We start from the raw sequence: 26976 nt of genomic DNA, 5'->3' as shown, positions 1-26976 counted from the left end.
TGAACGCTCAAGTCTATGTAAAAGCTGACCAGAGCGATGAAGAATGAATGCTGGTTTAGCAAGAGCTGTAGATTTATTCTGCTCATCGCGAGTGCAATGTCCTCTCAGTCTTTCTTTTTGTATTTTTTCATTTTTTACTTCCCGTGGTTTTTTGTTCGCTTTTTTCGTCATTACTATCGTTACCAACTCGAACTACCCAATAAAAATTATCCGGTGTTACCGATTCTTTACTCTAATTTTGCTTCATCTTCAAGGAAACGGTAGCGTCTTATTAATTGCTATTTTCATCAACAATTCTTCTTCTCAGTTATTTATTTATAGGTAGTTAATTAAGATAAATTAAACATCCTCAATATTGATTAAAAAAAATTTCATCATAAACTGATCGACTACTGAGATAAAGAAGTACTAACATGCAATAAATAGAATTTTATAAATTGTGTACTTTCTGATCAGTATTGTATATTTCGGCTCTTTTATTCTGTAATCTACTTTTATTGGCCATAAATCAATCATCAACCTAGTAAAGACATAATGTCCTTTTTTAGGTTGTTTTATAAATTTTCTTTTGGTTTTCACAATTTATTATAAATTTAAGCAAAGAGAATGCAGCTGGTGTATAAAACTTATAAGCTCTCCCGTTTAGTTAAACTCCACTTTAAATACTAAATGAAGTTGAAAAAATTTTATATTAAAAAGTTTAAGTCAATTGTATGAAGTCGATTTTAAAAAATTCTGATTGGTCAGGTATTCAATTAACTTTTAAACTTTCATTGATATAATTGAATACTTTATAAAACTAAAAGATTATCGCTATCAATAAATGTATAGAACGTCGTTACTTTTTAACCAATATGAATCGAACAGATAAAAATTCAATACGATACAAACATTTTTTTTAGGAAAACTGAAAGAGTTCTGCACAGTAAAAAATTTTGCGTCATTGCGTCAAAAAATTTTGTGTTAAATATTTAACACTTTGATGTGTAAATTTAACATTTATTGTGTCAAATTAACACACAAAAGTAATAGACAAAAAAAAATAAACTTGAATCAATAAAACAATTTTGAAAAATTTTATTGTCTTGATGTGAGTATAAAAATTTTTAAACTAATAAATTTTCTTTGGTTTAAGTAATTTTTTACTTGATTCAAGAATTTTCCTCTTGTCTTGAATTAATTTTTTATTTCACGTAGAAACATATTTGCTTTTGTTACAACATGAATCGTCTGGCCTCTGACAAAATTTTGTTTTACTTAAAGGAATTGAATATTTTTTTTAATAGTTGAAGCTAGTAATGAATTATTGAAATAAATATAATTTATCCAAATGTATAAGTAAGATCAAAATAAAATTTACGATATCTCTCGAACGAATCAACCGCTTTTGACCGAATTAGCGGCAATTGACGTAGTTTTTCTAGGTTAAGAGCTGATTAGATTTTAGAGTCGATCAATAGAGCCGTTTAAAAGTTATTTCAAAAAATCACCTTAAAAATTTTTAAAAACCTTTTTTCTCAGTTTTTCTGAAATTTCTCGAAATCTATCGATCCGAATCGATCCAAATTCACAGAAAATCTAAGTTTGAGAGAAATTTTTAGAACGCCGTCTAGTAGGTTTCGATCGGGTTAGTCGTTGAAAAGTTATGTCAGGGAAACTTCTTGTGACTTTAAAACGTCGAGATCTAGTTGAAACTCGATTTCTGTAAAACGGAGTAAAAACAATAACTTCGGATAACTTTCCGATTTTTAAAATCTTCGATTTTCCTAATGGGAAGTTAAAAATTTACTTGAATCGAGTAAATCATTATTAAGAACTTCATCAGATTCTTCGATAATCTACACAGAAAAAAAAATTTCTTGAACCAAGAAAATTATGAGGAAGACTGAAGTTATTTTGGAGCAAGAAGAAATTTTCTTGGTTTAAAAAAATTTAACTTCGTTCAAAAAATTTCAACTTTATTCAAGAAATTTTTAGTCTTCCTTAAGATTTTCTTGATTTAAGAAAATTTACGCTTGACTCAAGATTTTTTTCTTTCTGTGTAAAATTATCTTTTTTAACTTTAAATCTTTTATACCCGAATTTAATTAAAACGTTAATAGTATATTACACCCCTTGGGAAGGAAAATAAGAAAAGCCTCAGATCACATGTAATTGTTAGCCGAGGCGCAGCCGAGATTTAAAAGTTTAAATAAGAATTAATTATCACTAATTCTATTTAACGCAAAATTTCATTTATTGATTTTTTATTCAATAAGTAAATTTGAGAAATATTCATTAGATCGATGTTTTCAATGGGTCAATTCCAATAACAATAATAACACGACCAAGAATTGATCTCGAGTCACTAACTTCATTTCTATTATTATTATGTTATAATTTTTATTATTATTAATCTTTTTTAGTAGATTTCATAGAAATCTAACTATTGCATTGGTCCTTATAACGAAACTTTCGAAAAATTTTGCTATATTTCGACTCAGTTCGTCGAGCTGATTCAGCTATTCCAAAACCAAGTGTGTTATTTAGTGCGTTATTTTAACACACATCAAGTACGATGCTTTGATGGCATAAGCAAACTATACAATTTTAACACACCATAAAACGTGTAAAGAGTGACTATAAAAAAGTATAGTTTGTTTACGGCGTTAAATATGGAACACACTTCATGCGCGTTAACTCTCTTAAAAGAAATCAGTGAAATTCCACTGATTTCTTTTAAGAGAGTAAATTGCGCGCTGTACGCATACTGCATGATAAAAAAGTTAACTTGACTGAAGAAACAAAATCTTGAATCAAGAATACCATTTTGAAGAAAATGATTTTCTTGAATCACGAGAATAAATTCTTAAGTTAAGTAATTATTCTTGGTCTAAGAAACTTTTTTTGTCTCAAGAATTTATTCTCTTGGTTCAAGATTTTGGCTCTTGAGTCAAGTCAATTTTTTTATCAGTGCACACTCTTTAATCTAAAGCAATAACAAACGCGTTCTAATCCTGAACCAATAAAAAATCAGGGTCCATGTTTTTGAGTTATTTCGATACTCAGCTAACTTCAATCAACTATCAATTTTAAAATTTGGGATCAGGGTCCATTTGCTTCGATAATTTACATACTAAACTAACTTTAATTCAATCAAAAGTTTTATATTTTAGGATATATCTTCTAACTTTCAATAATGAACTTAATATCCATAAATTCCAGTAATTTTGTAATCTACTCTGATAATAAAATTAACTTGATTAAAAAAAAAGTATTAAAAAAAAAATGAATCCCGAAAATGTTTTTTGATAAACATCGTTGTTTTAAATTGTGCAGAAAAATTTTCGACTCAATTGAATTTACTTAGTGCAATAATCTCTTTGCCATATTTGCTACATTAATTAATACGATTTTCTATCTTGAATCAAGTTAAATTCTACCAGTGTAAACAGCAAATTAATATCGAGTCTGACTCATCAAATAAAAATTAACCTTATAATGCAATTAAGTAAGAAAGTTGATTTTTATCGGAGAAATAGAGGAGTAAAAGTAAAAATGAGCATGCTCTATAATATCATTGTCGGATAACAGTAGTGTATTGTCATTAAGTGAATCCCTGGCTGGTCGTTGGGGTATCTCCAATGGCGGTTTGAATGGGGCATTAGGCCCGTTTTAGCTACCCATTTTTAACTGGTCTCAATGAGAAAGCGTCGTCTGCTCTTCTCGATCTCACGCCCTCGTCTCATTTCCGACACGCGCCTCAGAGCACCACGCGAACAGAGCTTAAAGGCCCTGACTTTTATGATTCTGTTCGAGTGGTCGTAAAACCCAAGTTTACTACCGTCATGATTATCGAGCAAACTGCCTGCCACCTGTCGGAGCCCCACAAGTGGTTGAGAAATGATGGTAGACTTTTTATGAGATAGTTCTTCATTTACATTGATTATCTAATTTATCTCTCTTTTGGATTACTCATACATAAATGTCTATTTTAACTATTGTTTTTATTCACAACTCACCAGACACTATAGCTCTCCTGTATACGGGAGTAAATTCTCACTTTCTGATTTACGACCTTGTCAATACGTCACAATAATTTACTCAACACAATTCATCGCAAAACCTATACTAACACAACAATACATTTCAAATAACCGAGAAAATTTTTGTATAGCCTTCAGTTGGGTTAGGACAACTTATGACGGACATTACTCGCCTCGTTACAGAATTATTTATGGGGTGTTAACTTTAGGGGCGATAATCCAATGACATTTACATCCTAATATACAGTTGGATACTGCGGTAAACAGCTTGTTGTGATTTTAATATTCAATTTCAATACAAATTTCAAGTGAAAATTATAGTGATTATTGCACAATTCATAATCTGAAGCATTAAAGAGTGCTCTAAGATGGAAATAATGTTTTTGTCTCTTCTTCTTAGCTATTTTGATTGTTATACACCGTTAAAAAAATTAATTTCACATAAAATTTAGATTTGGAATCAAAATTAACTTTATAGTCAAATCTGCTATAGTTTTATTCTATTTTTCTTATGAAAATAAATAAAACAAACCGAATTTCATCAACTTTTTTTTTTTAATCTTTCATGCCGTAAAATAGTCAAGCTGACTTTACTAATAGCATTTTTCTGTGTTCATTCAATACTTTATTTATATATAACAATTTCAATTAGATGCAAATATTAAATGATTTTTATCGAAAAGTTCGATTAGATCTTTCGCCTAATTTTTTTGTTCGTAGAAAACTTCCATGCAATCTGCAATCCTTGCTGAAAAATGATCATAGACTTTTTAAAACAAACTATTAAACTTTTTTTATTTTGACAAGATAATCAGTATAATTTTATTCCAAATTCGGTAAGCATTTATTTGTGTTTTAAAATCTAAATTTCATTTGGAATGCATTATGATCAAAAATTTTTTTTGCACAGAACACACCAGTAATTGTTAATTAAAGAAGGCTGCATCTTATTAAGCAGATGATTTAATCAAGATCAATTCTGTAATTAAAAAAAATTGATTCTTCGTGATAGAAATCAAAGAAAAAAACCTTTTTTTTATTCGTTAAAATTTATTTTGTCTAGAAAGGACTTGAATATTTCAATACAACTCGGCGTCGTTTAATTGTAATTCATAATAAAAAAATAAATTATATCAGTCTTCTAAATATATTTATAAAAATATTGATAAATTGGTTTTCGTAAGCGCATGCGTCACAATTACAGCTGATGTTCAGTCTAATGAGTATAAAAAATACCGCGAAATATTTAAAATAAAAACTACGCAAACAATAGGCGATAGTAAATTTCTTTTGTCTTTGGCAGTTTTTAAATCATAAATCAACGATGGAATATATTTTTTGTTAAAAATTCAATTAATACTATGACCTGTGTACTTTGTGATTTTCCAAATTTTTTTACTTTTTTTTACTGCCACAGACATCGCAACAGAAACAGAAACTGAAAAATAAAACCGACTATTTATAAATCGCTCCCGCATGGATAAAGAATCGTCACTAAATTTACAAGAATAGAAAAAAAGCATTTGATATGCCACTCGACAGTATATATTGAACATAGAAATGTTTAGTAAAGCGATATCTTGAAAGTGTGATCCTGTGAATGTGTAGTGAAGCGGCAGGCACTTAAACGACGTAAAGGACGCGTTGGATGGGCCAATAATCGTTTAGACCACGTTGGGTTACGACGATGCTGGCAGTTTGAACGTCCGAATGGGTATGCCGGGTTAGTTCATGGTTGATTTCAAAGGTGGCGCCCTGAATACTCATAGTTTGGCGCCGGCACGCGTGTCGAGCGCATCGCGCGAAGTTACGTGGTTTTATAGCCCGTAGTGGGAGAAAAGGGGGGCGGTGCTTGTCATGATATGGGCGTTGTTTTCAAACGGGACTACTTTCTCCTCGCGTAGTAGTTTCGTGCGATGCCGTGACGAATTCTATTCTGATTGGTCCTTAAGCACCAGCTTTCCTCTCAACACTTGTTTCTGTTGCTGGCCAACACAAATTCTAAAAAACAGTCTAAAATTTTTAATTTTTCACTCGGCTGCTATTTCACTGTCAGTGGAATTTTTTTCTTTCAATCATTGACATCGTTAAATTTTTTAATTGTAGCTACTAGGGTTAGTCTGAATTTTTAATTTTATGACAGTTTAAGTGTTTGATTATTAGTCAATAATGAAGCAGTGTAAGCTCATAGACTGCTCTTTTGCCGCTTTATCTTCAGCTGCTGCTAGCGACAACTACTCTGATACAGAATAAGGTTCTGAGTTTAATCCGCGGCACATCGGTAGCTTTGTTAAATTGTCAACAGGGGGCAGTAATGTGCTCCAAAAATGACGAAGACAAAGCAGTGGGAATTGCAAAGGAGAAAGCGAAAAAGGGATATCAAAAATAAAGAAGGAGTGAGCAGGCGAGTTGCCGGTTTTAGAGGTGGGAGCGAAAGAGTGAGAGAGTGCGCATATCAAGTTTTGGGGTAAGAGTGGGAGTAAACAAGAGAGAACTCTGTAAAAGTGATTGAGTTAGAGAAAGATGAATGTCACGTGTAATCGAGCCGGGTAGAAAAGAGAGGGTGGAAATGGTGGAAACGGAGGAGAGCTCGGTTATCGCTTAAGAGAGGGGTACCGACACGTGAGAAACAAAGAGGGTAGTATTGGTGTGCGCCTTGTTCCCATACACCAAGCCGCTAGAGGAGGAGTGAGTTTCTGGATTGAAGTGAGAGCGATAAGGAGAGAAAGTTCTGGTTTCTATTAGTGGAACCGAGAAAGCTACTGAATTAAAGTGAGAGAGAGCTGACGAGAGGCCGGAGCTAGCAAGAGACGGTATGAGTGTACAGAGTGGCGGTATACGGGGCGCGAGAAAAGCAGTAGTGTGCCGTGGACCACCGCACTGGCATACCGTGGTTCGTTACGATTCCTTTAGTACAGCTTGCGTACTTATCCAACGTCATCGGCGATTCACATTTTCTCAAGTGCTAGTGCAGTGAAGATCGTACGAGCAACCGTCAAGCTTCGTTATTAACAAGTAGCTTTTATTGAGAACAATCATTTAATTACACACATTAGTAAATGCTAAATTATTATTGCTATAATAATAATATATAATAAGTATTATTATTATTATTATTATTATTATTATTATTATTATTATTATTATTAATGGTATTATTATTGATATTGTTATAATCATCACCGTTATTATTTATTGATTACACGTATTAACATAAACATAAACATAACAATAACTATATCGTAATCGTAATAAATAAATAAATAAATTGATACAAGGTGGTTAACGATTTAAAAAGCAAACATTAATAGCTTACATCAGGTCTTTAAAGAAAGGTCGCGTGCCAACTGGGCCGCACGGGACACCCGAAGCGGCGTTTATAGCCCGTCTTATTGCCCAGTTTATTACATCGTAACGGCTTAACGATAATCGGCCGCACGGGCCGACGAGTTCTCGGCAAAGGTCGTCCGCTTGAACAAACCATAAAACACGCTGTCATGAGCTACCCAAATACGCGCTGCGCTCTTTTAAACTATTGACGATTCTGACATAGATCAAGTTTATCTCACCGGCCGCCGATGACTTTTACGACCTCGCGGCCGGTTTTTCCTTATTTTTACTTTGTGAATTTTACTGTCCCATTGACACTTTATCAATCCTCGTTGTCATCATCATCATCATCATCATCATCATCATTATTAACTTAACTGGTGATTATTATTATTATTGTAATTTATAAAAAGAATTCTGTGATTTGTTTAAAAGTTTTAAAAATACGCTCGAGTTTATTTATAATTAAAAATAATCGTGTGTTTGAGTGAAAAGTGTGTTCAAGATACCCGGAATAATGAACTCGTACTTTGAGCAGAGCGCGAGTGGCTTCTACGGAAGCCACCATCATCAAACAAGTGCAGCAGGTCAGCACCATGATCCGGCGACCGCAGCAGCCTACAGCCGGTTTCCCCTTGGTCTGGGAATGTCGCCGTACGCTTCAAGCCAGCATCATCACCACACATCCAGCAGCCTGGGGATCCATCCTGGGAGCGGGACGAATACCAGGCCACCTCAGGATTCTCCATACGATGCGAGTGTCGCGACCGCCTGCAAGCTCTATTCTTCAACCCCAGAGGCGACCGGACACACGACGTCCTCGTATTCGAGCGCAGCGATAAAAGATTGCAAGCAGCAGGAGCAGGCAGTCGCTGCGGCTGCTGCAGCTCACCAAAACGGCTATGCTGCGGTGATGGCTGCAGCCGCTGTCAAGGACGTTTGGCAGTCGGCGACGTCAGGCGCGAACGGCCAAAGTAATCCCGTGGTTCGTCCATCCGCGTGCACGCCTGAAGGCACGCGAGTCGGCAGCTACGGCAGTCTCGTGGGCGGCGATCCCGCCTCGAGTCCCGGTAACAACGGCTCCTCGAGGTCCCTGACTTCCTCGTGGAACACCTGCAGTCTTAACTCCACCGCGAGCCAACCGGTCGCCACTCAACTACACCAACAACCCACTGGTAACCATACCTTCTACCCTTGGATGGCCATAGCAGGTGAGTTTGCATTCATTATTTCACCTATCTGATTATCATAACTGCCGGGATTAAATATTGCCGTGCAGCGCGTGCTCAACTGAATTAGGGCTACGAGAATATACCCACTCACGTGCTATCACATTTTTTATTTTAACTCAAAAATACGCACCAGATACCATCTTTCACTTTTTTTTCTTTATCTGCTCTCTCTATTATTTTCCAAGCTTTGCTTTTAATTTTCGTGGATGTGATGATAAAAAATCGACTTGATTCAAGAGAAAAAATCTAGAAGAATTGTTTTATCTTGAACCAAGCAGGAAATTTGTTAAAATAGAATGTATTTCTTGATATGAGTAAATTGTACTGAGTTCAATCATTTTTAGTAGATTTCATAGAAATCTAATTATTCTATTTGTCCTCAGAGTGGAACTTTTGAATAAGATGTACTCGATTTTTTTATTTCATTCGTTATGTTCGTGTGAATTTCATCATTTTTATAAGAACAATATATAAAGATTGAATAGAAAAAAATTAAGTGTAAGTTAATTGATCATTAGAATTTTCATTACTATTTTGTATACAGAGAACAAATCTACTTCCATTTCGGTTGCCGAATGGCACTTTTTTCTGGTTAAGTTGAAACAAATCTATCCTACAAATCTTCAATACAGGAAAAAAAATTCCAGTTCTTTAAATAATTTGGTGATACAAATGTTGATTTTTAATTTTCGTACAAAATTTTATTTAAGAAAGGATAAAAATATTAATTAAAATTTAATACAATCTTTGATAGTGAAAACTAGATTCTTAGATTAAAATAAAGTCAGTTTATCTCAATAAAAATTCACAGTTCTTTGAAAAATAGGGTGATATCAATGTTTGTTTTTAATTTTCATAAATCGTCTTGTGGTTTCTCCATCAGAAACTAAAATGGACAAAAACGATAATTTGGATTTAATAGAATATAATGGCATTATTTAGAAAAAGTACTCAGTTTAAAGTAGGAAAACGAGCAGTTTGTGCAATATAATTTTAAGTTAATTTGAACACTATGAAAAATTTTTTTCTGTGAAAAAAAGATAGAATAAAACCAAAGATTATGCCTCTTAATTATTTTAACAACAAGACAATTTTACACGATTAAGATACTTGTAAGAATATAGGTTAAGAGCATCTATTAAAAGTTTTATTGTTCAATTTATTGTCGTCACTGAGGAAGTGAAATAAATCAACAAAGTCCAACATGAATCAAAGCTAGATTTTAAATGATTTCACTTAAAAAATATCTTTCTTAAGATAAAAAGAATATCAAAAAAATTAAATAAAAGTTGGAGTAGATTAAAAATTAAAAATGAGTAGAAGCAGAAAATCAATTGTAAAAAATTAACATTACATAATTACTCAAAGAACTGAGAATTTTTTTATTGATTTAATCAAGATAGATATGGACGATAATTTAATTTTTTAATACAGTTTTCGTAAAGCTTAGTGCGATCAATGTATGTTACATTAATCATAGAGTATTAACATATTTATCGTCTCAGTGAAGCTAAAAATAGTTTATCGTCGAAGCAATCCACTCGGATGAGAATGGAACATTTTTGTAGTTCGGTGAAAGAGCATTAATGAATCGTCGACGAGCACCAATGATCGCAGTATCAATAGTAGCAGGAATAGCAATAAAAAATAGGATTAAGCAATAAATAAAAGTAACGAATGATTAAATTTAAATAAATGTTTTCTGTCGACAATAAAATTATTCCGGTAAATATCTTCATTGAGAGTATTTATAATCGAATATAATGAGAATAAAATATCATCACACCTTCGGGATGGTATAAAACATCTCACTTTCTAATCTGATACCTGTCAAAGAGAGGGTAGGAAGAGTCGGGAATGGAGAGCCCGCTCTTGATGATCTCGAGAGCAAATCTACGGGGAAACAGAATGGAGTCAAGTGCGTGTAAAATTGTCGGGTACGCGATATATAATAGAGAATAGGTTTGGGGGCTCGAGTGTTTCTTCCCCGATACGGGCAGCACACTTGCCCCTCCGGACACTGGGATTCCGGTAGTCAACTGTTTCTATCGTCCCTCTCTATTATCTTCTTTGTCCTGCTCCTGCTCTTCCTCCTATTCCTGTTCCCGTCTTTACTTGACGTACGCACGTATTCACATTACTATTATCGGTATCGGGACTCTTGACGTCTCTGTCTCCTTTGCTCTTTTGCACACAATCCTCCTCGATTTATGTATATGTTTTCTAAAGTTACTCATTCTTGTTTAGTTTGATAAATCCTATTCCCATGCTCTTTGCCATTCTGTCCTACGCTCTTTAATATCATTCTTCAATTTTATAGTCTTTTAGTTTGTCTGGTTCACTTATTTGACAGACTTATTCCCGTTTAAACGCTCATGATAGAATGAGATATTTTTTTTAGCACAAATAAAAATTGTAATTTATTATTAAAAAAATGAAATTGTGGAAAATTTAATTTTTTTATATAAAATCATTTGTTAATAATACTTAATATAAAATTAATCGCAGCAGAGAAAAAAAATCCATATGATTATTATGAGACTGCATGAAATGGATTTATCAATTTTTCAAGCTTACTAATTATCGAAATGATAAAAGAAGCTTTGTCTTCAGAACACGTACCAATATTTAAATATAAAAGGTCACTTTTCATAAAAAGTTGGTTTTATAGTTTGTCTCTAATTAAATTATACCTTTGAGAGGAAACTTTTTTTTTCCTTATAAAATTTCATTAGCTTACTACGAAAATTAATTGAGTTTAATTTTTTTTCTAATTAATATAATATCTTACGGGCTAAGTTTTTTGATAGTGAGATTTAAGTTAATAAACGAGATTTTTCTCCATGAAAAATAATCAATATTCTACATTTTGGACATATTATCTTTAACAACTGTCTTTATTTTTAAAAAAGTGATATATTTTTTCAAAATTTTGAACACATTTAGATTTTTAAAAGTTTATTTTATGACAAAAAAGGAAAATACAAAATATGTTTTGTGCTTTAAAACTTAAAAAAGACCTTTAATTTTTTTTCTATATCAAAATTAATGTATAAAATTTTATAAAAAGAAAATCAAAATTAATTTATAAATTTATAAATTTCATACATTGTTGAATGGTATTTATTGAAAAGAACTTTTCACTGTGTCAATAAAATTAAATTTTGCATCATTTTTTTATTTATCATTTGAATTATGTGAATACTATCTTAATAGTCTTAAATGACGCATATGAATGTTTATATATCATAAATAAACAGTTGTGTAGGAAGAGTAGGTTAATATACTGCGGATCGAAGAAATGATTAACGAGTACATAATCAAAACTAATATAAACAATTTTTGTCATTTTTTACATAATCATCTGTGGTAATTTTTATTAATAACATAAATTTAAATACAAAGTGCTAAATAAATTGCTGTGACGAATCGTAAAGTAAATAATTGTCAGCATATTATTAATTTAATTGTATATTTTTTCCAATTGTTAATTTAGAAAAAGAAACGAGAATGTGTGTTAAAAAAAACGAGTGTACCATTAAGAAAATTTAAATGGCAAAATAAGAGGTGATCTGATAGTATATAAATTTATAAATCACATTTTAATGACTTGTTTGACTACTTTTCAATGTCAGAAAATATTTATTATCTAAATGTATTTAAGATTTTGCCTTACCTCGTAAAGCTTTCAATGAATCTTCTTAAGAATGAGGCAACAAAAGTAAGTGTAAATAGCAAGTGTTCGTCTTTTGAATTAGTGGTATAAAATGTTCTATTAAACACATTGTATTATTTTTGAATGGGACAGAGTAAATGTTCCCACACCCCCGACGGAGAAAGCATTTTGCTTTCTCTGCACTGTTAGATCACTTTCACCGGCGACTTTCCAGATGTGGCCGGGGGTATTTATGGTCCCTCATCGAAGGGTCGGTGTGTCTATAGGGTAATTAGAGGGTGCAAAAGACACTGGTTTGAGGTCTTGCGTTATCTCAAACGCCTCATACCAACATAAGACATATAGACACAGACATTCTTTACTTTCTCTCTGTTACTCACTGACTCTCATCTGTTTATCCTGTAAAAATGAAATAATACCATGTTATTTCATTGTTACTCCGTGCAATTGCTTCCAAGCATACCGTTAACGGCGCACTGTAATTCCGGACGCTAGGACGGAAAAATTATCTCATTGAATCCCAACTCGAAATTTAAATCGTAGATTCAACGTAGGTTGATTGTATTAGACGTTGGAAACGTAGAATCAACGTATTGAACGTTAAAATCATCATTTGAACGTAATGGACCTTAAAAACGTATATGTTGAACGGATCCTACGTATTGTAAATGTGAAGAGAACCAATAATGGGTGAAAATAAGTAATATTAAAACTACTTAAATAACTACACATGCTTGAAACTTAATTAGACAAAAAAAATTTTTTTTTCAGTTCTGTTAAGGAGATTTTACATTTTTAGCTTAAATTTACCATTTTTTTTACGGAAATGCTTTATCGAAATTTTTTGCCCTTGGAATAGTTTCTAAAATTATGTAAAATTTTATGAAATATCATTCATACGATTTTATATAAAAAATAGCCTCATAAATCTGTATATAAAATGATAACTTTTTATACAATTTTATAAAATTTTGTACCACTAGATTTTTACAAAAAAAAAAAAAAAATTGAAACTTTTAACTTTCTGCTAAGAAAATTAAAAATATGTAGTTATCGTTTCTCTTTACATTTATAATACGTTAGATACGTTCAACATACGTTTTTAACGTCCACTACGTTCAAAAGACGATTTTAACGTTCAATACGTTGAATCTACGATTTAAATTTCAACTTGGGATCCCATAAAAAACAAACAGATTTAAATTAAAAAGACTCAAAAAAAAAAAGAAAGTAAATAAATAATGAAGAAATTATTGATGAATAAAGTAAATAAAATAAAATGTGTTGGAGCAGAAACACGTGGTTAGTAGCCTGACTACATCAGAAGTACAAACAGAGTGTGTTCATAGGAGATTTTAGGTGCAACGTACCTCGGGGAGTAACCTCGTACAATATAAACTAGCTACGAATAGCCCTGTAACCGTAACGCTGACGTTTACGACAACGAAATCGCAGCTTGGGTCGTTTACTTCTCCATCCAGTAGTTGGAGGACCGTGCAATGGGCTGTCGGTAACACAGATACTCTTTTTTTTACCAGTTTACCGATTCAGTGTGAGGTTTATTCTCTAGACGGTGGCGCACCGCTACTCGATCATGGAAGCTTATTTTTTTCTCATTCTCTTTCTCAATTTCGGCTATTACACGCGGAGCAATTGATTTTTAAATTAATTGGTCGTCATATAAAAATTAAATTTTTTTTTTCTTTTTTTTCGTCACTTTTATATTTATTGAAAATAATTTTAATCTTTATGCGGTTGAAATTGAGTTGTCTTCAGTTTTTATGATTGAGAAAATTATGCCGACAGTAATTTTATTTATCTAAATTACTGAATTTTTTTTTGTTGAAAGATACCAAAGCTTACAACAGTACGAATTAAATTTAAATTATCGTGTAAATTTTTTTATTTAGTCGCCGCTTCCGGTATTTCAATAACTGTCATGTGTTTTTTTTTTTTTTTTTGAGTAATCTTTAACTTGTTAAACTGTCTACAAAATTTTATCAAGGGAAAAAAATTAAAAATGAAATGAAAAAAACAGTACACACAACTGTCGACGTTAACGCTTATCAGTTTCGCGGTTGAAAATTCTCACACATGTGGAAATAATTATCCTAATGAAAATTTATAAGCAGTTAGTGCTATTATTCTTCAATAAAAATGTTTACTTAATAATATCATTATTATTACGAGCATCTCAAGGTGTATAATTTAAATAATTTGATTACATGCAATTGTTGTTGAAGTGAAGTAAAGTGAAGTAAAGTTCAACACAATGAAATCGAGAGTGTGAATAGGTTGTCGAAGATAGGCGTGTGTGAACGGATGATCGAGTAGCACTGCCTCTGGCTCCATCAACGAGAGCCAAGAGGTATCTTGTCTTGGCACATATATCTACACATGGGTCACACACCAATGGCCTCTAACTAAAGAGGCAGTCCCAAGTGGATGCTCTCAGTATTCATGTGTGTATTTGAGATGCCTTCCTTGTGTTGTTCCATGGCCTGGATGGAGGATGATGTACGTGCGACGCTCTGACTTACTACGCCCTTTTCCCTTCTCCCCGCCTGTCTCGCTTACCTATTACTCGTTTCAAAAACATTCGTACTAGTTTAAAAATCAACCAAAAGTTACTTTTATGTTTACAATCTGTATCATATCACGTTTTTTATATTTTTTTGCATAATAATCATAACTTATGCTTGAATCGTATTTTGGAGTATAAATTTTATTAAATATAATTTTTATAAATTTTGACAAAAAAAATACAACAAAATTGAAAAATTAATCACTTTTGTTTTATAATTAAAATTTGAAATTTAATTTTTTGAAAATTTTCATATATGATTCCATTTTTGGACATTGTCATAGTCTCTATTATCCATCTGCTAAATAGTACACAGAAAAAAAAATTTTCTTGAACCACGAAAATTATAAAGAAAACCGAAGTTATTTTGGAGCAAGAAGAAATTTTCTTGGCTTAAAAAAATGTAACTTTGTTCAAGAAATTTTAACTTCATTCAAGAAATTTTCAATCTTCCTTAAGATTTTCTTGATTTAAGAAAATTTACGCTTGACTCAAAACTTTCTTTCTTTCTGTGTAGAATAGAAAAGAGAATCCTAGAAACAAAAAAAATTATGACACTGAAATTGGCAGACATTGAAAATTATTTTAAAATTTTATAATAATGCAATTATTAAAAAAAAAATTAATTAAAAAATTGCACATGTGAAAATTAATAAAAATTACATTTGAAAATTTTTAGAAGCATTTTTATATTGTAATTGATTTTTTATTAAAATTTTTAAAATTGACGGCTGACGGCTAACTTCAGTATTATAAAAAATTCCCATTTTTACATCAAAAAGATTTGTATGCTAAATATTCAGCACAATTGAGTGTTGATTTGATAATTACATTGAACGAAAACAAAAAAATGAAAAACACTCAACATGAAAATTTTTTACCAAAATTTTTTTGACACAATGACGGATAATTTCTTAACGTATACAATTATTACCCAATATAATTATATTTAAAGATAAAAAATTTTAATCAGAAAAAAAATTAATTTTGTTACTGATAAAATTAATTCGACTTTTCCTTTCGTTAAAAATTATGTTTAATTAAGCTAATTGACTTATAAATTACTATGATAAAAATTTTCGTCTAACTTGTTATTAGTTACTTAATATAATTATATTTGTCACACGCACAGTGAAGGATAAGAATGAATGTCCGAGATTACTGGAGTTTTGCAATAATTTGAGAAAATACTTAATTTGATAGAAATAAAAATTCACTGTTCAAAAATAAATACCCAAATAACAAAATAATAAATCAATACATATGTAGAATTAAAAAATCAGTTGTTAACTCATCCGTGAATGAAAAGCATCCCCAGCAATAAACCTTAGTAATTCAGTGTGAAAAGAATTTAAGTCGTGATACTATGATGCGCCATTAATTTAGCGGACGTCCTCAAACCCGAATTATTTGTCTTGCCTGGAATTCCAGAGAACTAAGTGTCAAGAGTAGAATAAAAGTGAGATTTTAAACGAGAAAAGAGTCAGAGCCGTACAGCCGTAGTATAATAGTGTATATTGTATAGAATATAGAGAATATATAGAATGGAGTTTGTGTGTGATTGCCGTCGGTGCGCGCGCGACCTAGTACTACCATACAAAACTGGCTGACGTGTGCGATGCAACCTTCTCCCTCATTTTGATAAATAACCTGTTTGCATGTACAGTAAAGCAAGCTAGCTTCTCTTGGGTTACACCTATGCATACACAATACACAAATACCTGTACGGTATACACAGTACATAGTAGAGTACATAGAACAGAGACTATTTCACTATCATGCTGTTTTGTAAATTTTATACTATACGACAAAGAGTTATGTCCTCACCCACAACCCGCAACCTACGAGTAATTCTCTCTACACCGTCGACGGACGCCTATCAATTAGTATTCTCACGGTGACATTAAACCACCGAGGTGGCTGACGAGAAAAGTTTCAACATTCATTTATAACTTTTTCGCACATCCATCGCCCCAAACAATTATTATTTCTGTGTACTCCCGTTTTTATAAATTAATTTACTGCACGGCAATCAGTAAAGTGTTATTCTTTATTCTTCATTTTTCATGTGGTATTGCATACCACTCCAATATACAATATACAATGTATTACATATACACTTTTTGTTATCAAATATTGCACGATGAAAGCTCAATAAATTCTGAGCAATTAACGTCAACTCTATAATTAACATTAATACCCTCTTTTAATTTTTTGCGCTTCCCTCAAAGCGTTTGCGCCCGTACTCAATTAATCCTCTTTGAGTTAGTTCGATGTAATCACCAAGGCGGAAACTGGAAATAGATCTCCATGTGCACATAACTCGTTTATACTTTATGCACATTTAAGCATTACCTATATAAATGTATAAATATATAAATGTATCCTCTTTTCTCTGGTGTACCTGAAGGTGCAACTATATACCCTGTATCCGCCCTGATAGGCAGCCATTACAGGTAGCACCTGCTACCCTGACTAAAAGCCACAATGCCGTCATTGCCGACCACGTACACAACAAACTTTTAAGTTGTACAGTCCAGTGGCCTTTGCTTTCAATACTTGTACTTACTCACGCGGTGCAGTATGCAATGTAAGTGTAGGTACTTTTGCAGCATATATTCCATCAGTATGTTGTGCTGTGGTGAGTTCGTCTGTGTCTGGGAAAAAGGTCAAGTTTTGAGGATAATACTTGTCAAGATCGGGAAGAATACTTTTCCCATCAGAACATCATATCGCAAAGATAGTTCATTTTTGTTCATCCCATCGTATAATTCCTTTCTGTTCTGTTGGTCGTGGTCATCTCTTGTTGAGTTGTTGGATGGTTCCGTGGCATGGCCTTCATTGGGATACTCAAACTAAACCCAGCCCCGTGTTGAAGTTGTTCTGTTGTGTTCTGTTCACTCAACTGACGCGGCATGTCTCAAACTAGAGACCATAAAAGACTACTTCGATCACTTATTCCTTGTACCTGTTCATACACATCAATTTTCCTGTAGCTATTTATGTTCTTTATGCATTCTTCTCTCTTTTGCGATAGCCGCGAGTGCCTATTTCCTGCACAAGACGTAATATTCATGTACTAACATGTTTTTAAATCTTTAAAAAACTTTAAATTATTTTATACTGATTATACCTTTCAATCATGATTTTACAATTTTTTATTTCCGTATCTTTTACAATTCATCACGAAATATCACTTAATGCTGATGTAAATATATATATATATATATATATATATATATATATATATATATATATATATATATATATATATATTATAATAAAGTTTTTGAGTTAATTTAAACGCAACAGTGTGACACACTAAAACAAAGTTTAGTCTTGACTTATTTGAAAATAAGGTGCAATACAATATTAATAGAGTTAAAAGTTAGATCAACTACTCTAGCGACATATTTAACGGAGTGCTGGGAGATATTAGGCAGGCGTTAACGGACGTTACGTGTCGTAGCGTGTGTGGACAAACGTCGCCCGTTGTGCCATTAACCAGTGCAATTTACGACGCCGCGGTAGTGGTTACCCACTAACTCAGCACGTTCTTTGTCATGCTTTTCCACAGCATCAAATCTTCATTTTAGACCTGTCATCGCATAAACTATTTGAATATGTAAACAACTCACTGTTAAATTCATGGACATTTAAAGTCTATTTTATACTCTTTTATTATTTTATACTTTATATCCAACGGTTAACGTTTGAGTTGTTTAACTCTTTACAAGTGCACATTCTTCATAAGTCCCCTTGAAGAAAAATTATAAAGAAATGTGTTTTTAAATAACGAAAATGTAAACTAATAATAAAAGTTTACTTGAATGAAAACAAATCTTAAAAAGAGGTAAATTATTTTTAATCAAAAACAAATTTTTTTGAAACTTTAAAATTTTCTTAGCTTAAAGAATTTTCATTTTAATAAAAGTAATTTTTTTTTTTAAACATTTTCTTGAGCCAAGAAAATTGGTTCTTTAATGGAAAATTTATTTTTTTTAGATAAAAAAATGAACAAAATTTGAATAATAAAATATTTTCAATTTTTTTGTGAAATTCAACATAAAAAATCACAAAATTGATTTTTATTAAAATTTATTATTTTATCCTTTTTTAGGCTGATTTCTGAATCTTTCAATAAAAATTTACAAATTTATTATAGTTTATTTTTAAATTTAAAAATCAAAATGTTTGTATAATTTTTTTTCGGAAGACCGAAGATATTTTGGAACAAGAAGAAATTTTCTTGATTTAAGAAAACATTTGCTTGACTAAAGACTTTCTTTCTTTCTGTGTAGAGTATAATATTCTACTCACAAATTTTAACACTCTACACAATGACGAAAAAATTTTTACTGCGTATCTATTTCGGTTGCAGTTACAATAGTCAGCCAAAAATTGGATCAAGAAAATGTATTTTTAAACAAGTTTTACAGATTTTAAATCTAAATTTTTTTTCATTGGAAATTAACCAGGTGCATCATAAATGGATTATTTATTTCAATTGATATTTACAAATTACTTCCTCAATTTAAAATAAAAATATCCTTTAAAAAAGTTATTTAAATTTAACAAAAGCTTATAAGCATAATTTGTTCTTTCTTCACTCACTATAACTTGAAACAGGTTTTCCAGTTCAAGCAATACCGGCAGTCATTACATTGATTTACAATAATTCAAATATTCACATAATATAATTTATTTGATTAGTTGAATTATGTAAGAGATAATACAGTTGACATTATCATTATACCGGACAATAATTTTTCAATATATCTTCATTAACGTTTTTCTGTTAATTATTTATAACATGTTTAAATATTATATAGTATATATTAGTGCAGTTAATATATATTGTTAAATAATTGAGTCAATAGTACTGATGTGGAGATTGTGATATAATAAATACTTTCTGGAAACACTTACGGTCCAATACCATGGCAATAAACCGTGAACGTGAGTATTTCGAGGTTACCAAGGTGGAAGAAGTTGGAACGTGGAGGACGTAGCTCGTAATTCGGCTCGGTACAGGCAATAAAACTTAGTGTTCCGTTCACGGGCACGTTCGTCTTTACACGTCAATTGTGTCCCGGGATCATGCCGAATAAGATACACTAGTCAATCTATTGCCTAAGTCACCCAATACCAATACCAATACAAATATATTCCTCGGGGTCGAAATTCGAAATTCTCTACCCTCTGTCCTCTGTATGTTGTAAAAATCATTTGAATATTTTACAGCCCCCACGTACCGTTACCATTTTATTCTTTTCGCCGAAAAATATCGTAAAACGACCCAATCTGAGAACAATACCAAACGAATAACTGTTGGTTTAACCTCTCGTTTATTGCTTTGGGTCATTTACTTAATATTTAACTTGTCGGTTAGATCTTCAGAATAACTTCTGTCTTCAGTCCCTTGTATTTTAAACTACATTTAGTCTTCAGTCTCGTCAAAACCACCGTTCGCTTTACATCTTCATTTCTATCTAGTCTGTGCAAGTTTTTTTAGTTTATTTTATTTGTGTCAGTTTAGGTTTTTAAGAAAATTAATAACAATAATCAGATGAATAAAATAAAAAGAGTCATTATTGTCAGCTTAATGTGTCACATAAATATTGGTTAGTTTGATAAAAAGTGATGAGCTTGAAGATCAAAGAACTAGTTACCTCATAAATCTTATCCGAACTGATTTAAACGACTGTATTGTCAAAATAATTTAATCATACTGGAGAGTAAGATTAATTGCGATTCAACGAATAAATAAATTGTAGTTTAAAAAATTAAAAACACGCTCTAATAGCAAATCAAACTAAAAAGTGAAAAGTTATTTTGAATAATTTTCAATAAATTTTAGATAAGAATAGAGGAATTGATAATGTAATTTGTTGATTTTAAAGAAAGCACGGGATGCAAAAAAGTTTTTAGATTAAGAAAAATTTTTTTTTGGCTTAAGTTAAATTTAGTGAAACCAAAAATTGATTTTGATTCAAATTTTTTCTTTTAAAAATTAAATTTTTTTACTAGGATAAAATTATAAAATTATTGTATTGCCATAAGTTTTGACTACGTTTGTAAATTTTCAAATTTATCGGACCCATTGAAGTTGATAAAAATGGCGTTAATAGATTTCGTTACATCAATTTATAAATACTTAAAGATTAAGCTAAAAAAAAACGTGGAAAAAATTGTTAATGTTGAAGTTCGAAGTCCATCGATTTCAATTTTTGGTTTTCGTCATAAATGTACTATGGATAAAAAATTATTAAAGAAGTACATCAAAGAGAGCAGTAATTTATGTTGTTACCAGACAAATTGCAAGAAGCCTTGCCATTAGTGAGAAGAATGCAAATTGCTGAGATCGCAAAATAATTTGCGAAACTAAATGTGATTAAGAATAAATAAGAGATGAAGAATAAAAACGATAAGGATGAAGAGGAAGAAAAAGAATAATAATAACTGAAGAACGAATTTTCAGTGTTGAATCATCAAATCTCTTTTTCTCAAATCTTCTCGCTTAAAGATCCCGTTAGTTGAAATAACCGGAATGAACAACAAAACAAGGCACCTGAATTTTGTGATAACTACAGCAGGTTGTGTAGCTCCATTCGAATGCAATTCAAAAGCGATTCCGGCTGTTAAAACTGCCTGATTGCATCAAAGAAACAGTAAACTGTAACATTGATATCGGTTGCAGTTGAAAATAAAAAATAACAACAATAATGATAATAATAATAAATAAAATACGTTTATTACTTGAGCGCTCCTTCAGATTCAGAAACTACAAAATTCGCTTGCGAAACAAGTTTTTCATGGTACGCTTAGCTTATAATTCTGCAGTTCATCTAGATTCAGTACTGATCGATATCTATCGACGTTATTAGCTTCTGAATATCATGTAAAAATAAACTGTGATAGTGTGAAGAAATTCATTTACGTAATAACATCTGGGTGGTCTGCAGCTTAATTTTTTTTTTCATTTATTTTCGAGATAAATTGAGAATACAATAAAATAAAAAAAAATTAGCTCATGCACTGCGATGAATACAAAAAATTATAATTGTAATAAATGTTTCATTTAGTGACATACTCAAAACAATCGATTGATTAATGCTTTTATTTATTATTCAAGTGTAGTTTGTTGCTGAATATTTATGGTTAATTATTTCTTACGACACTAATAGTCATTTAAATCAATCTATCTATTATATTGTTTGATTCCAGTAACCTCAGTAAATTCAAATTAAAAACGATATGATACACTTTTTGTCTTTTGTCTTTATTGGCTGAGTGTATTGGCTCATTGTTCTGAATGCTGTTGTGATCAGCTCAAATTGCTCATATAAATGCATATGTGATGCTATTCATGATTTATTAATTTTAGCTTATATTGTATAAATTAATAATTCAGAAATGCTTTGGTTAATTTATCTTATTAATTATTTATCTCTAAATTGTGGATGTTCATTTCAAAATTTCATAATTGCTCCATTTGATTCATTTCAATTTACATATTATTAATTAATTCGGGGGTTAATTTACTTAGAGAATTATTAGTTTTTTTATTTTTATTTTAACATCAATTACGTGAATATTAATTTTTTGTTTGATCAATTGGAATTCAATTTTTTAAAGGTAAATTTATTTTATGAACTTGAAACATTTTAATAATTCCGTTCAAAATTTAAATAAAAAAATTGTTCTTCGAACATTTGAAAATTTTTTTTCTTTGTCAGTAACATTAAAATTAAAAAAAAAATTTTTTTTTTTTTTAAATTAATTTTTCATTTTTTATAATTTTTTTATTCAAAAAAAAAATTTATACAAAATTTTTGTATTTTCTTTTTAAATTTTTTTATCAAATAGATGAAAAATTTTTACATGCATCAATTTTTCGATTTAAAAATTTTTGTCAATTAAAAAAATCTTTAATTTTTCTAGGTTAAATAAAAATTAAACATATATTATCATTCTAATCAATGATTGCATTTCTTCACCATTTTTCCCTAAAGAATTTATTTAAATCTATTTCAAATTTATTTAAAAAATTAAAAAAAAATGAATATAATCTTAAAATAATTAAATCCTGAAGATAAAAATAGAAAAAAAAAATGTTAAACTTGTCTACAACAAAAAGATAAAAAAGATTGAAATATTGCTTAGAAACCTAATATGCCCCTATTAGCAGCACAACACAATTAATTTTGAATGTTTATTACATTTTCAACGTTCCCACTAAATTTCCCGGGCTCTGGTATAAATAAAATATTCATGCTAATTGATGTTAAATAATAAACAATAATTAATTAAAATATTCACCCGGTTTATCAGTAATAAAGCTCATTGAATAGTAATTAAACTCGAATAAAAAGCCAATAACTGGGTAGTTTTGTCACTAATTGACATTTAGTTTATTACTTTACTATGTGGAGTACATGAGGAAGTACTTTCGAATAATAAATTTCAGAGCATTCACTCAGTAGTGGTGTACTGTACTCTAGATTCGTTATTCATAAAAGAAATAAATAAGCGAGGCAAAAGAGCATGGAGTATGCTTTCGACACCGTCGGATCGCAAGTAAGAATTTCATGGGCATGAGTGGTTTTATCCTTGAAGAGTTACACATTTTCAGTCTCATGTTCATGTACTTTTATTTACCTGTATTTGTATTAGGTTTTACTGCAAAAAGTTTTTTATTTTATCCGATGAAAACAATAGAATTAAACAACGACGTGAGAATTGTTTTTAAATGTTAACACTTGTAGTTTTCGACTTCTTAAATCATTCCAGCTTTATGCTAACCGGGTTCTTTCTTCTGTCATTATGCCACCAATATAAACACAGTGTTGTTGTATATGTATAGATTTGTTGTACACACATGTAATGTGTAATATATATATATATATATATATATATATATATATATATATATATATATATATATATATATATATATATATATATATATATATATGTGTGTGTGTGTGTGTGTGTGTGTGTGTGTGTGTGTGTGTGTGTGTGTGTGTGTGTGTGTGTGTGTGTGTGTGTGTGTGTGTGTGTGTGTGTGTGTGTGTGTGTGTGTGTGTGTGTGTGTGTGTGTGTGTGTGTGTGTGTGTGTGTGTGTGTGTGTGTGTGTGTGTGTGTGTGTGTGTGTGTGTGTGTGTGTGTGTGTGTGTGTGTGTGTGTGTGTGTGTGTGTGTGTGTGTGTGTGTGTAACTCGATGCTGCAGATCCGCATGTAGAAAAAATTGGTATTCATACTGTCGATTGCTCATTACTTACACGATGTTAAATTACACCTGCTCACTCACATCTCTCACGCTCCCCATCTCTATAATATTATTATTTAGTTTTTATTCCGACTCGCTACTTTATTATTATATATAAATCGGATTATTTTTTTTAGTTATTATTTTTATCGTATTTATTTATTTATTTCGGTCATACTACTCGATGTTCCGTAAAGTATTTGGGCTGTTGAATAATAAAACATTCGATATACCGAAATGATCGATTGCATTTATAACAAGATCGTCGACTGGCAGAAGATCTTGACCACTCCTTCTAGGTAATGTTAGGTCTACGTGCAACTCCACAATTTCTCTCTTCTCTTTTCGCTCCATCATTTCTTCACCCTTTCGTTTTCTTCTTGTCGACCACAAAAGATTCTCTCCACCTAGTAATTTATTTCATGGAAGTAGAAATTTGTTGCGAATCAAAACTGCCACGTTGCCGCATTCTCAATAGTTGAACCTCCAAACCGGATACGATCTTTACATTTTTTTTTATTATTTTTATCTTCTTTGTTTACATTGGATTTTTTTTATCAGATTTAACTTTTATACTTCATTGAATCAAATCACTTTAAATCAGTACACTTATTTTTCGTTTGTGTCTTCTTATACAGTCATTTTTTACGTTATTAATCTAAATGTAATAAAACGGATATTCTTGGAATTTTTTTACGATATTTTTATTTATTTATTAATTTTTTTGCATTGGAAAAAAATATTATCTTATAAAAAGTAACTTTGTTGAGCCAATACATTTATTATTTCTTAACTTTGAATGACACGTATCAATTACTCAAATATTTACATTTACTTATAATAAATTACACCTGTGAAATAAATTTGATTGCAAAAATCTCTCGCTTAATATATGATTATTAATTATAAAGTATTTTGCGTTATAAAATGAAGATATATAAGTAAGTTATTAATTATAATAATATTTAGGCAGAAAAAAAATTTTACTTGAAACAAGAAAATTGACTTGAGTTGTTTTGGAGCAAGAATACATTTTTTGGCTTAGTAAAATTTTACTGCAACCAAAATAATTTTTCTTTTCCTAACTGCTTTCTTTAATTAAATTAATTAATTTTCCAATGAAAAATTTTGTTCTATTTCTGTACAATGATTTAAGAATAATTTTTTTTTTAATAAAAAATGAAAATAGAGTAATAATTGAATTATATTTGAGCGAATAAAGAGATTTATTTCTATTAGATTCAAAGCAGAAGCTAATTTTCTTGAGCTACAATTTTGTTGTTTTTTTTTTAATTTCTTCATTGTATGATACCTTACTGCTTCGAAAAACTGCAATTTAATTCCTGTACTCAACTCCAAAAAATATTTCATATTTTAAGTAATTAATATTAAAAATGTTCTTTCTATTCCAAATGAAAAAAATTATTCTTGCATTAATAAAATCTTTGCTAAGACCAAAATTATTTTTTCAAAACTGAGAAGAAATTTTTTGGCACAAGAAAAGTTTTTCTTAACATTATAATAAAAATATACATCATAAACAAAACATCAAAATTCGGTTGAAAATACAAAGTGTTATAATCCACTAATATTTTTTTTTTACATAAAAAGTAGGTAGTGTATCCTGATGTTTCGTTAACTGAGAAATTGTATTAATAAAGTATCAATTCTATGATTTTTTCTAAATTTTGAATCAGAACAAAAAAAAAGCTTGACCGCAATTTCTGAAAAATAAAATCATCTTCAATTTCAGCTTCTCATAAAAAAAAACTGAATAAATAAATTCAAGGTGTTGAATAATAATTAAAAATAAAGCATACAATCCAAGTTAGTTACCTCCTTTGAACAAACACTAAAAGACATAAAATAAAAAAATGTAGAGCAATTAAGAATATTTATTGAGTAAGTATAAGTGAAAAGGGCAAAATTGTCGCATTTGGTCCGAGCATCACCAACCGAATGTACATAAGCAATATGTCTTGGGTGAGTTTATAACGAGTTCGTGACTTGACATAATACAATAACCCTCGAACTCCGACTCTGAAATGTATTTTGTATAAGTTTAAACATTATTTTATAAAGAAATGTGAAATGTGGTAGTAGAAAAGAACAATTTACTTTTAACGGTCTTTGGAGGATCTTTGGTATATTTTTTCAGACATCCCTTCTATCGTTCGTTTTCACTAATCATACTTATATACGGGGTCCACTCTTTACTCATATATATGTATAAGAGTGCACAGACTTGCCAACGGGAATGTACGATAGGTATCTTAAAGCCTTCGGGACATACCTGTTCGACTAAAGTGCCGTGAATCATTCGTTCACCTTCGAAAATGAACAAGCCACACACTTTCGCATCAGCCAATGAGTTGCTCAAGCTTTTACCTCGCTAGTCAGTTATCACCGTGCTCCTGACATGTCTTTATACATTCGACTCGCGTTAGTATCATCATATCAACTTTGTATTATTATCAGTATCCGAACAAGAAGGGAGAGAGGGTAATCATTGGATGGACCTCGCTCTTAACTTTGTCCATCATTTTCTTTGAACTTTTTTTTTTAAATTACATGCAAGTATGTAAATAGATTTATCCGTTTATTTAATATTATCATATGTTTTTTATTTTTTAGTTCAATCCAACACTTACATAATTACACTCAAGATTAATAATAATAAGAATTTTCATTATTATAATGATCAATATTACGGAGCGGAGAATAGGGGAAGGTAGCCTGAAGCGGGTACCTCGCCCAAAGCGGGTAGGTGCTGTTTTATTGTGACATTGAGTGCGAATGTCAAATGATGCATTTGTAGTGATCATGGGAACACTCCTGAGTATTTGAAAGTTCTGATT

The 26976-nt window shown here is 30.8% G+C and overlaps 1 protein-coding gene across 2 annotated transcripts in view; it reads left to right on the top strand.

Annotated features, from left to right (window-relative positions):
* Positions 1-5204: 5204 nt before the first annotated feature.
* The window catches only part of LOC141529304 (homeotic protein ultrabithorax-like), a 153087-nt gene continuing 131315 nt past the window's right edge, over positions 5205-26976 (top strand). For both annotated transcript variants that reach the window (XM_074245810.1, XM_074245809.1), the window contains exon 1: positions 5205-8566. In XM_074245810.1, coding sequence (XP_074101911.1) covers positions 7873-8566 — 694 coding nt within the window. In that variant the 5' untranslated portion in view covers positions 5205-7872. The remainder of the gene's footprint in view (positions 8567-26976) is intronic.

This window comes from Cotesia typhae, unplaced genomic scaffold (genome assembly GCF_013202065.1).
Source record: "Cotesia typhae breed Kobodo isofemale line unplaced genomic scaffold, CoteBio_Ctyphae contig_48, whole genome shotgun sequence".
Classification (NCBI taxonomy): domain Eukaryota; kingdom Metazoa; phylum Arthropoda; class Insecta; order Hymenoptera; family Braconidae; genus Cotesia; species Cotesia typhae.
This window is presented reverse-complemented; position numbering and strand designations above follow the sequence as displayed.